Source organism: Diplotaxodon limnothrissa, linkage group LG18 (genome assembly GCF_057381915.1).
Source record: "Diplotaxodon limnothrissa isolate DT_005_m linkage group LG18, D_limnothrissa_male_GT1.1, whole genome shotgun sequence".
Lineage (NCBI taxonomy): Eukaryota > Metazoa > Chordata > Actinopteri > Cichliformes > Cichlidae > Diplotaxodon > Diplotaxodon limnothrissa.
In genome coordinates, this window is record NC_140613.1 from 28069589 (window position 1) to 28082882 (window position 13294).

The 13294-nt window shown below is 40.1% G+C and overlaps 1 protein-coding gene across 1 annotated transcript; it reads right to left on the reverse strand.

The window, feature by feature from the left end:
- Positions 1-926: 926 nt before the first annotated feature.
- On the reverse strand, positions 927-7769 carry LOC146613900 (uncharacterized). The gene is made up of 7 exons (XM_085377716.1): positions 7720-7769; positions 4832-5043; positions 3404-3487; positions 3225-3317; positions 3035-3145; positions 2794-2926; positions 927-2305 (listed from the first exon to the last, which is right to left on the reverse strand). Exons 1-7 carry the CDS (start codon positions 7721-7723, stop codon positions 927-929), a joined length of 2016 nt encoding a protein of 671 aa, XP_085233842.1. The 5' UTR covers positions 7724-7769.
- Positions 7770-13294: the final 5525 nt, after the last annotated feature.

Consider the following 13294-nt stretch of genomic DNA (forward strand, 5'->3'; position numbering starts at 1 on the left):
CCCCTAATTTGCAGGAGGGACAGGGTATGAGAAAATAAAATTTGGATCCCTCAAGAAAGAGGGTAAAATGTGCAGGAATGTAAGAGCAGATGGTGTTGATAGTTGAATTTTCAACAATGTTGCAACTTTGTGCGGGAGCAGGAGGGGAAGAAAACACTATCAGCAGCACCAGAGAGGAGGAAGACAGAGTGTGGGAACACAGGACCTGCACTTTCAACACTTTTATTAGGCCTGGGTCCAGTGGACCCAAACACCTTGTATGTAATGTAAATGCGTGGGGGGAGGTACAGTATGAGGTCATTGAAAATTAGTTCGGATTTATGTTCTTCACAGAAAATAAGCCAAAGCCAATGAATTTCAGGTTGAAAAAATAATTGTTTAATTTTTCTTTTGAGAAAAACTGAAAACGGGTCTCACAGACCCGAACACCATACAAGGGTTAAATAGAACAGTGACAGTATAAGGTCCTCATAAGTGGATATCAGGCTGTTGTAGAGCAACAAATAGGACAAATAGGTGGCAATTATCTAGTTTATTCTGTGTTTACAATATTGAACAGTGTCACTGGTAAATAATACTACTCCAGTCAGTGTTACCTCATAGAAGGAAAAATAATAATAATAATACAGGCACTAATAAACGCAGAAGGACACCGTTTTCTTGGATGACTTCAAAATCACATTTTAGGATATCAGAAAACAAATAAAACAAAAACAACACAACAAACAAAACATCTGTATGTCAGGACCAGAAGCTGCACTTGAGAGTGACATTTTAAATGGAGGATAAGGAAGGAGTCTCTAAAAGAAAAGAAGAAAACAAAGTCCAAATCCTATGATGCAGTGCATGAAGTCAGCAACAGTGTGTACAGTGTCACTGCACAAAGACCTCATCAATGGCAAAAGACCATTTGATAGTCAGTAGAATCAGAGGGTCTGAGACTGGACTACACTGTGAGATTTTAAGTGTCTTTTCAGGTGACTGAGGCACGTGTACGTTTTTGCACACAGCTGACAGGCGTAGGGCCGGACTCCTGCATGGTTCATTGTGTGTTTTTTCAGTTCGCTGCCACGTGAAAAGCCTTTCCCGCATTCAGAGCACTCGTAGGGGCGTTCCCCAGTGTGAACACGCATGTGGAGCGTCACTTTGCTCGCCCTGGTGAATCCTCTCCCGCACACCGAGCACTTGTATGGCTTTTCCCCCGTGTGGGTGCGCCTGTGTATCTGCAGCTCTCCGGCAGAAATGAAAGCCTTGCCACAGTCGGAGCACAGGTACGGTTTCTCTCCTGTGTGAATCCTTACGTGTACGTTCAAGTTTCCTGACACGGAGAAACGCTTCTCGCAGTAGGTGCACTGAAAGGGCCTCTCGCCTGTATGACTGCGCATGTGAAGGTTCAGATCATGCTTGCTCTTGAAGGCTTTGCCGCAGCGTGTGCAAATCTGTGTCCTCTGCTGTGTGTGGCGCAGCTGGTGAGCAGTCAAACACGCAGCCGAGCTGAAAAACTTCCCGCACTGCTGGCACTGATTGGACAGCTGAGGAGGATGGATCTTTTGATGTGATCTTAGCTCGCTTATACCCGGGTATACCTCCCCGCACTGTCTGCATGTGAAAATGCGGTTCTGGTTGTGAGTCAGCTTGTGCTTAGCCAGCAGGTACATTTTCTTAAAACTTTTCCCACAGTAAGGACAGTCAAACTTGTGGATGCTATGAACACACTGGTGTCTACATTTTTCCTGCATAGACTGAAAGCTTTTCCCGCATTTGATGCAAATGTACGCTGCTTTTCTGCACTGTGTCCGCCTGTGACTTGATAGATCAGAGCTCCGCCGAAAAGCTTTCCCACACTGAGAGCACTTGTAAGGGTTTTCTCCGGTGTGCAGCCGCTGATGCTCCAGGAGTTCATACTTGTAAATGAAGCACTTCCCACACTGAGTGCATTTCTGTGCAACTCTCTGTCTGAGAGGGCCGATCACAGAGCTGGATACCACATGACTCTCAGCAGATGAAGAGGGAGCTTGGCGAGTTGTTGTAGCTTGGTCACCACACTCCTCCACAACATGTGTGTCAGGAATGCTGTCGGTGTCTTTTCCTCCCGCCTCTTGTTCTGCGCTGTGAGACTCTTCCTCATGTGGCCATCTTGTATCCCACATGTCACCATCTCTGGGCTCTTGAAAGGCAGCTGCTTCAGACACTCTTTGGTTTTCGAAAGTTGGTGCATTTGATTCCACATCTTTGGCGCTGTTGTCTATCAGGGAGACGGGGAGCGACAACGAGGAAAAAAGCCGCTGCTCTGAGGGAGATGGCACTGTTTGAAAGAGGAATTAAGAATTCAAAAAGAAAAGGGTCAATAAAAATAACTGCATCCAATACCAATGCATTTTTATCTTTTTCAATTAACTGAAGGTATTTGGCTATAGAAATCCAAAACACAGCTCCCAATGTCAATCACAGGACCTACAATAGAAATACTGCATCTGACAAATACATAACTCTGATTAAGTGCACATATACACTTAAATTTTATTTATAGAGCCTCAGTTCAGCAACAGCAGTCATTTCAAGGCATCTTATACTGTATGTAGCACACATTATGAACCCATTACAGACTGTCAGGTAAAGAGCCTACAGAGTGAAGAGAATCCTAATGATCAGATCACTCTCTGTGTGCAAGCACTTGGAGATGCTGAGGAGGAAGAACCCTTTTAAACAGGAAAGACCCCCGGCTTAAGCATCATTAGTTTGACTATGGTTGCGGGGGGATGTGAATGAGAAAAGAAAGGCAGACAGACTCACCACTTGAATCTATCTTGGCCATTTCACTATTGCGAGGCCTGGTTCTGAGCAATACTTTGATGTCATCAGCTTCAGTTACACAGTGCATGTACTCCTCTACCTCAGCTGGTGTATCACTGATCCACAAAGCAGCCTTTATCAGATAAATAATATGATTTTAATGCACAGGCCTTAGACTGCTAATCTGTGAAAACGCCCTAAAAATAGTCATTTCTTACAGGTAAAGACTGTGGACCTCTACCTGTTTAAAGTCTGGTACTGGCAGCAGCTCTTCCAGTTTGGAGAAGAAGTCACAGAGAAGCTTTTCCAGTGCTGTGTCAAAGTCGGGCCCATACGCCACAGGAAACACATTCTATCAGGCGAAAAGTTATTATTAAACACCCTCACCTATTTATATTTAGACTAACTGTAAGACAAAAGCAGAGACACACTTTGAGGAAGTGTTCTCTCCCTTCTGAGTCGTCCAGGAGTCTCTGAACAAATGTGACAATGTTGGCTTCAAGAGGGTTACCTTCTGGATAGACCTGCAGAGTTAAATAAACAGTTAAAGTCAAGCAGAGCTTCTGAATCAGCCAATAACCAACATCCAGGAACGTTAAGCACTACACACCTGTCGTGAGCGAGTTTGCAGCAGGCAACCCAAGTGTGTTTTAATGCCTCCGAGATCCTCAGAGTTTAACATTTGCAATATCATCTGGAAGAGACGTTAAGGACAGACAAACAGTGAAAGATCAAATGTAAACAGTGAAATCTACCTGCTGCCTCTTTCTGTTCTACTTACAGAAAGACTTGCCTTTAACTACCTCTTGTTACGAACTTGCATGTTCATGTGTTTGTTTTGTGCAGGTGATGTATCTTTTTATGTTAATTCAGCTGTGCCAGAGCCCTGCTCCGATTGGTGTGTGGATACACTGCCCCGACGTGACTGGTTCCAGCTGGAGGACCCGCCCATTAAAAGAAGGCTGGAGTGTTATGGCGGGAGAGGTCCTCGCGTTTCATGACCCAGCAGTGTACCTGTGGCAGCTGCTGGCTGCAGTGCGGCTTAAAAGTTGTGGAAGTGGAGTGGGTAGGGGTGAGCTGCCGTTTCTTTTGATCACCCGTTTTCTCCTGTTTTGAATTAGTTAAGGAGCTCAGACTCTGTCTTTATTTTTGGACTTTGTTTTAGGAAGGTCAGGGGTGTGGGATTTGTGTAGATTTGTTTTTGTTTATTATTTTGGCCTTGGCTCACCCTGAAGTGTTGACACTCCCGTTTTGTTGTTCCTTTTTTTCCACTTTGTAAATAAATCACATTATAACGAACGGATTTGTTTCCTCTGGCTGCTTGGGTCTTGGTCTTGAGCAAGTGCCTCACTCATGTTACTGCCTGGCCCTAGACGGGTCGTAACACCTCTGTATCTACAAATGTGACACTAAAGATTTAAGAAAAAGTATTATGTATATTTGTTACTCATATCATCTTCAAGACAAAGTAAAGTTTTGGAGTTTGTGATCATCCATCCAACCATTCGCTTCCGCTTATCCTTTTCAGGGTCGCGGGGGGCGCTGGAGCCTATCCCAGCTGTCATAGGGCGAAAGGAGGGGTACACCCTGGACAGGTCGCCAGTCTGTCGCGGGGCTAACACATAGGGACAGACAAACATTCACCTAGTGGCAATTTGGATTAGCCAATTAACCTATCCCCACAAGCTGCATGTCTTTGGACGGTGGGAGGAAGCCGGAGTACCCGGAGGGAACCCACGCAAACACGGGGAGAACATGCAAACTCCACACAGAAAGACCCCGGCCTGATGGTGGAATTGAACTCAGGACCTTCTTGCTGTGAGGCAACAGTGCTAACCACTGTGCCACCAGTTTGTGATCAATGCAATGCTTTTATTTTGTTGTTAGATTAACAACTGCACGAGCCAACATAATCCTTACAAGTTTGTAAAATGAGAAATTCCACAGTCAGACAAATATGCAAATACCTAAGAAATTTTAACATGATAGAAATGTGACTAATACATGTGGAGACTGAATCCGCAGTATGTTTCCTTACCTTTGCCCTCAACCCCACAGTGAGCAGTGTCACCTGATGGCTTGTTAAGATGTCGGGAATGGCTTCAGATACCAAGGACACAAATTCCTCCACTTTCCCATATTGCTTGACGATTTTCAGATGAACCACCTTCCACATCACAGCCGACATCACCCGCAGTGGTGGAACCAAGAGCCTCAGCGATGATGGAGGCAAGGGCCCCTCTGTACGTGCTAGAACAGTACATTGATCCTTTCAATGAATCTGTAGAGACTCCTACAGCATCAATATTCTTCACACTTTGAACAGTTGGAATGAGAAAACTATTCATAAAAACACAGGTGTCGGTACATAAAAACTCAGTTTTCTTTAGGTTGTTTGTTCTTCTTAAAAGAAGAAAATATGGTGTCAGGTAGAAGTCAATGAAGCCACACGTGACAAAGATTTTAATAGGCTTCCATTAGTTGTGGGGAGAAAAAAAATGAAAACACCAAAGTATCACAATATTTTTGCGTGCCAGTACATACGCTGAGAGTACTATGAACATGTGAGCTAATCTTATGCACCACTATCCTGAGATATTAGCTGAGCAAACTTACATGAAATCGGCTCAACCATTAAAAAAAACATCCAATATTGGACACGTCTAGCTTAAGAAAGCTACCTCCTAATTTAGAGCAAGCTCAGTCCCAAATGTGCAAATAGGATACCATCCTCCATCTCTGCCTGCCTGCTGATTATACTGAATTTTTTCACATTCTGTGAATAATTGCAACTCATGGTGACTAAATGCTTGTTCAGAGCTTTAAAGGTGTGGCACACTCATGACAGCATTTGATCGCAAGGCGATTGCACAGTTCTGATAGGACGCAACCTATCTGCAAACAGTTGCAGTCTGATTTGGACTGACAGCAATCACTCAGAGAGATTATTGGTTTCTAAATAATAAGTGTCAGATTGCCAACATGCTGCTATTAGTCTGAACTAGAGCTGGGCGATATATCGAGTTTTTAAAACATATCGATATATTTTTATACGAGATATAAGATGTGACAATATCCTTTATATCGATTTAGTCTATGTTACGTTATAATTATAGTTGTGGAGCCGCAAGTTTGCCTCTCTTTCGTCCACTTTTGTCTCTACGCAACGTTACTCGGCCTCGCCTCTCTCCTTCACTGAAGACAACTCCCCCTCCTCCCCCATCGCTTCATGTGCAGGCAGCGACAAGATGTTAACGGAGATTTGCCGTGTCCGAGTTACTGCGCATCGCCCCATGCGTGGGGCTGGACGGCGTCAACGTGTTAACGAGCTAACCATGCTAACGAGCTAACCGCGCTAACCCTAAAATCCCTTCATTCTCTCAAAAGTTGACAGCGCGCCTTATGTATGAATTCTGGTTGTGCTTGATGGCCGCGAACCGATTTTATGTGGTACACGGCGCTCAGCAATCTGTCACAAATGTTTGAGTACGACTTTGGTCAGCTACGGAGCTGCACCGCTTGATAGATTGTCGGCACATTACGGCTACTGAGGAGCTTCGCGGAGTGATACGTACTGTGCTTCAACGTAATATTACCCTACTGTGTATAAGGACCATAAATGGCACCTGTAAGAGACGTGGTTATGAAGCGGATTTCAAACTCCAGGCTGTCAGTCACACAGTAAAACTTGGGAACAGAGCAGCTGTGAAATCTGTCTGTCTTTGTTATTACGCTCAGCGTCTTTTAGTTTACATTTTGACTGCACAATTGTGAGCTCTTTGTTTAGCACAAAAACAACCTTGTTTTCTTTTATTTATGGAGCATTATTATTTAATGAATGCTCATAATTTAATTTTGAGTAATTTTTCATGTACATCTGTGCTGTATGTTAATAAAAGTGCCTGTGTGACATCTGGGACACAGCTTTGACTAAGAACTCTCTTTTTGTTCTTACTTTATGGCTTAAAAAAAAATATTGAGATATATATCTTATATCGCCATCCAGCTAAAAAATATCGAGATATGAATTTTGGGTCATATCGCCCAGCCCTAGTCTGAACGAGCCTTTGTCAGTGAGCACAACTCAAGGGGACCCGAGTCCACTGGCTGTCCGCTGATTGTATTCTGGTTATATTCCTACAGAGCAGGACGGTTGCTGATCGCAAAGGAAACACTTAAATGTAAATTTCCGTCTATACAGTAAGCAACAGCTGTGATTTCCCCACAATTTATCACAGTTAATAGCTGTATTATCAGAAACTTAATTGCATGGAATTGTTTCAGGTTTTAGTGACAGTATTGGTACACTTGACAATCTTATTGTCATAAAAAAAAATGAAGTGAAATAAATTTTTCTCATTGGACAAAACAAATAATGACAAAGTTTAACTTTAAGAACATAATTGGCCGTTGAAAAAAAGATGATAAGTGACAATATATGTCATTGCAATACCCAGCATATTGCAAAAATGTCAAAAATCACAATATTGTTTTGTAAATTAAGTATCGGTAATACTGTATTGTGGGGTGTCCGGTAAGTCCCACCTCGAGCTTCTAGCTTGTGTTATCTTATTGATGTGTGATATGAATGTGTGCTTAGGATTGGTCCACCCTTTAATTTCTTATCTGTGTATGACACTACTACCTTTCTGTGTAATTAGGATCTCTCTTATGTGTTATCTTTCATGTGAACAAAATAAGACTGAAGGGGCACTGCCGAGCAAAAACAAACCAAAAAACTTTCATCGTCTGTGATTTATCGGCAGGAAATTTACTGAATATTTTTCAAAGTGCAGTATAATTTCTTCGACTTTTTTTTTTTCACAAGCTGTCGAAAATGAGTCAAAGAGAGGAAGTTAACGTTAGCGGAAAAGCTAACAACATCAAGACAAACAAAGACAACCGATAAAGAAAATTAACCTTTACCCATGTTGTTATCCTGAAGAGCTACAGCTGTTCAGCGGACACTGAGGAAGGCTCCCTCATAAAATAATCTTCCCGCTGGGGTAACGCTGACAACAAGCACTCGCTTCAACACACCTCACCGTTTCCAGTAGGCGGACAAACACAGCAGAGTAACTTCCGGACTCTTCTTCGTGGTGCATATGTTGGGTTGACAGCTCTACCGCCCTCTACTGTCTGCTGCAAACAGCTCAATAACGGCAATTACACGCAGTCAGAGACGTCTCTGCCAGTTTATTCAAGCTGTAAATGTAAATGAAAAAAACCCTCTCTGTTATACGTCTTTAGTGGTAGTTTATAGCCTAAATGACAGTAGTATGAAAATGATTAATATCATAACATTTGGATGAACAAAAAAAAATTATAAAGAGGAGGACGAGAAGATAAGCAGAAGCGATCAGAAGGCCATAGTAAATCACCAAACCTTTATCACATGTTCTCTAGTTTTTCATTAATACTGCATGTTGATGGGCCTTGTCTCCTTTCCAAACTAAATCTGCTCATCCTTCAGACTCATGTGTAGTTGCATGAACCCCCTGGTGGTGGCAGTGAAGGATATGAAACAGTCATGGCTCAGTAAGTATTTATCAGAGGCAGAGGATCCATGGGAGAAGTAATTAGATAGTGCCTCATCAGGCCATCTGGGCAGTATAAACCAACATGACTAAGTAAATACCCTGCAGCACATGTGGTCATCAGACTGCTGAACACGTCATAGACACCTCAGCTTCACTACTGGAACTTCAACATTATGCACTCCACACTGTATATAAATGCCACTTGTTTTGCACATATTCAACTCTGTATATTTTATATATTTTATTATTATTATTATTATTTTATTTTATTTTTTTACTATTTAATTTGTAAAAATGTGTATACACACACACACACACACACACACACACACACACACACACACACACACACGTAGGAAAATATTTAGTATACACATCCAGAAATGCATACACTATTATATATTGTACATATATTTATTAGTTTCAGGTTGGCCATTCTTGTATTTTGCTCGTTTGTGTTGTTGTGTTTGCACATCTCTGTTGCTTGTGGGGCTCGCACACAAGAATTTCACTCGCATGTGCTGTGCCAGTGTGCCTGCACATGTGATGTGACAATAAAAAGTGATTTGATTTGATTTGATTTGGTGACTGACAGACGCAGTACCTAAAAAGGCTATTTCCGCTCTTTTCTGTTTTTGTTTTCTTTTGTTTGTTTGTGTTCTTTATGTGTCTCTCAGTCCTTTCAGTAAAGCCAGCCTTGGTTTTTACTTTGCTGTCACCCACAGCCACTCGGTCCAGGACTAAAAAGTTACAACAACATGCAAGCTAGCTATAACTTTGTATTCCAATATCAATAAAACTGGGTGATAAACTACTAAAATACATGTGTTGCAGTGTGGACATCAAGTAAGAAAATCTAACTCACTGTGAACAGATTTCAGGTAAGAGGATCTTTATCAAAAAACCTGACTGATTGAGTCCATAAAGTTTATTTTGTTTAGTTTTTTAAGGTACCCAAAGTCTGTAGGATCATTAAAGAAAGCTTTAAAATCAACTTCACATATAGAACAATTAGATCTATTTTCTTTTAGAAAGAAAGTAATTTAAAAAGAAAATTACCCATATTTAAAGTATTTGAGGCTTAACATGAAAATACCAAAAGCAGTATATAAACAATTTTAATTCCAGAGAAGTTGGAACAGAGATTTAAACTGTTTCATGAAAAATATTAGCTCAATTTCAATTTGAAGGCAGCAACAAGTTTTAAAAACGATGGGATGGGGGCAACAAAAAGGCTGGGAAAATAATTAGTATTACAAATACATCTGCAGTTGGCAGCATGTCAGTAACATGATTGGGTATAAAAAGAGCATCTCACATATAAAGATGGGCAGAGGTTCACCGGTCTGTAAAACACTGTGTTTACAAATGACACATGATACAAATTTGATTGTGTGTCATTTAAAATGAAATTTGCCAAAGTGGTCAGAAAAATCAGAGATTTTAATTCTTTTTGGTCCTTCAGACTAAAGAGGAGAGGGGCCATCCAGCTTATACTCAGTTCAAACGCCTCCATCTCTGATGGTGTAGATGTGATTAGGCAGCTTGCGCATCTGGAAATGCACCGTCAATGCTGAAAGGTGTATACGGGTTTTAGAGCAACCACGCAGACCACATCTTCTTCATTGAAGGCCTTGCATATTTCAGCAAGATGATGCTAAACTGGATACTGCATCTATTATAACAGCATAGCTTTGTAGTAGAAGAGTCCGGTTCTTTACACAAATGAACAACATTTGGAGCATCATGAAACAAATGCTATGACAAAACTGAGGACAAGAGTGGGAAACGTTTCTCTCCCACAAGCCCAGCAGTTGCTCTCTTCAGGTCTCAGATCTTTACAGACTGTTGTTAAAAGAGTGGATGTTACACAGTACTAAACATGGTCCTGTCAAGACTTTTGTTGAGCCTTTCACTTCCAAATAACCTTTTTTTTTTTCTTAAAATGGTGTATTTTCTTATGTAAACATTCATATTTTCTGTGCTCTACTGTGAATAAAATATGGGCTTATAAGATTTGGAAATCAATGTATTCTGTTTTACTTACATTTTACTGCACTGTCCCATTTTGGAGGGGGGGGGGATTTGGATTGGATGTAGTTAACCACTGCAAAACTTTAGAAACTTCAGACTTTAGAAGGTCCATGCCAGGACAAAAGTGTCGACCACCTATTTAAGATCTTTTGAAGTGACATAACTTTTCACATAACTGTAAAAAGCTTTAAGCTCATATTCTTCTCAATTTTTTGCTCACAGTGTATCAATTTTTCCAACATAACGTTTTATTTTTAATGTTTTTCTTTCAATTTTTATCGCTTTTTTCATTTTTCTTTTCTTTTCTTTTTTTTTGGCAGAGACAAATTTTAAAATTTATTGTTATATATATGTATGTATGAATATACTGGTGCCATATTCATCATATGTCCCTTGTATTAGGTGTTCACATCATATGCAGTCAGTGTTTCTAAAGCATTACGTTGTCGTCGCTTCTTTTTTATTTATTTATTCTTACTGTGGCTGTGCATTTTGTAATTACACATAGTGCCTTTTTAATCTTTTAAAAAATATTTTAGTTTCTCTCCGTGATGAAGCTTTAATCTCCGCCACATGTCCCAACGCTTAAAAAAAATCAGATCAATTACCAAGTCACATCCAGTCATGCCACATTTTTTTCCGGCCCTTCACGCATAAAAACCCAAATTCAATTTAAAGCGAGCATCTGTCTGTTACCACGGTCGAAGAGTATAGCGTGTGTATGGCGGACAGGTTAATGCATGTGTGCACGCAAGTGTGTAAGAGTGCGAAAGACAGGAAGAGAGAGAGGAAGACTGTGTGTGTGTTTGTGTGTCTGCGAGTGTGTAATTAAAACAAGTGAACCACCCCCCACCTTTTTTTCTTTTTTTTACACAGATTATCCCTCCATCCCAGCTGGTCAGAGTTGGATTTGACCACCCGACAACGAGAGAGAGGAAATCTCTTTGGAGCTAAATCCAAATTGGCACCCTTGATTTTTTTTTTTTTTAGCAAACTGAAAATGTTGGTGTGTTTAAACAATGAATTTGACACTAATATCTAAAACATATTAAGTAGAAAAACACACTGACGTCTCGAGGTATGAACACTGTAAAACTGGTTTTGTAGTTAGTTTTTGTGGCTCTTCAAAGTATTGCTAAATTTTTCGCATGTGTTATAAATCTCCCATCACTGTGTGATCACATCACATCACTGACACATGAGTCTGTGTCAGAATGAAAAAACTAAAATAAACTAAAAAAATAACAACAAGTGGAAATGATTAAGATCACTCAGGCTGGTTGTTGAGGGGTTTTTGTGGTCATGTCGCTTTTGTGCTGGCATTATGAACAAATTTAAGCTGCAAAGGGCAATACGAGCACACTCACAAGGACAGCACAGTGATGCAAAGGTTTCTGCACATCTGTTTGGCTTTTTTTTTAAACACATGGACTCTGAGAGAGATTGAGCGAGAGAGAGATTTAATATCGCCCTGACTTGTAATGAGGTCAAATCAGTTAACTGGTTCCTCATGTGAAAATGAAGATGCTGGGATGCTGCTCGGTTCTGAGCGCAGCTTTAACTGTCCACTGTGTGGTCAGTGAAAATCCACAGGTCTGTAAAAGAGCTTTATTATCATTCAGTAAAACAGTCGATAAAATGTTTAACCTAAGTGCATTACAGACAACCAGGTCCTCAAGGAAAGTCTTTTATATAAAAATGAAGATATTATATTTTTATAGTTTTAACATATCGTATAATGGCCACTATGAGAGTCACTGAAACGGTCTTTAAATATAAATATATCACAAAAAATATGTAAAAATTAGCTTTACACTCATCATACAGCCTAGAAGCTGTTTACGCGCTTAATTACAAAATGAGCTTTCAGTGCATGCATGCTCTTCAAACCCACATCAGTCAGATCAAATTAAACGGTCTAAAGAGATTCAGAGTGTGCGGACAATAATCAATATCAGGCACATGATTCAGGGATCATCAGTACACACAGCCCTTCTTAGTAACTGACACACAAGTTAAATGTGCAATGCAGTATACATGACAAAATAGCTGTAAAAGGTTTCATTGTAGTATATTTTTTTATAATGAATATGAAATACTGCTTGTTTTCTGTCATCTGAAAATGCATATATCACCTTCATTTAATCAATAATGATATTTTGTTGACAAAAAGTAGTAAAATGAATGTCATTTTATGGGTTTGGCTTGGCTATGTTTTTTCCTGCATTCTGGATGAGCAATTGCTAAAGTTGTAAGCTTTGGTTAAAACTGTAATACGGTAGTATGCATTAACATATTAAAACCTGAATTAGCACTTTAAAAGTGCCACAGTCAATTAAAACTAGAAACTTCAGCCTGCAGGCGAGACTGACTGCCATCAAAACATTTGGACATTTCTATCAAATTTGTATTTGTAGAAAATAACTTATTCAACAAATATATATTTTTAACTTCATGAAACTTTTAGCCAAATCTGTTTTTGATTGTATCGTCAGTTTGTTACTTAGGCGCATTCTTTAATACCTTTCTTTAATAATTTTTAATTTGCTGCATATATCTTGTATTTCTCAGTTTGAGAAACCAATTTCTTTTTTTGTCTGCTGTTCTCTCGGGGGTTTTGCTTGTCCATTTATCATGTAATCAGAGAGAAGCTTTTCACTGCAGGTGACAGTTCTTGGCCTTGAGGAGGGATGTGTTGCTTCAGACACAAATTTTACTTCACGAGGACTCCTGGTTTTAGCAATAAAAATTTATTAGTGTAAACTACTGTTGTAAATTCCTTGAAGTCATGATGTTGTTTCATTGGCATCTGTCATTGGATAGTTTTATTAATCTGCAAGTAAACACTCTCTAATCTAACTCTCTAATTCTGTAATGGCTCAGTCACACTAAAGTAAAAGTAGGATGGCAACCTCCTTGTGATTAGG

What these genes read in the sequence shown, in the direction of transcription:
- LOC146613900 (XM_085377716.1), bottom strand. An exon ending in CAGTACCAGACTTTAAACAG is followed by an intron (nt 2,927 to 3,034) that starts GTAGAGGTCCAC and finishes TATCTGATAAAG; the next exon opens with GCTGCTTTGTGGATCAGTGA. An exon ending in GGCCAAGATAGATTCAAGTG is followed by an intron (nt 2,306 to 2,793) that starts GTGAGTCTGTCT and finishes TCTTTCAAACAG; the next exon opens with TGCCATCTCCCTCAGAGCAG.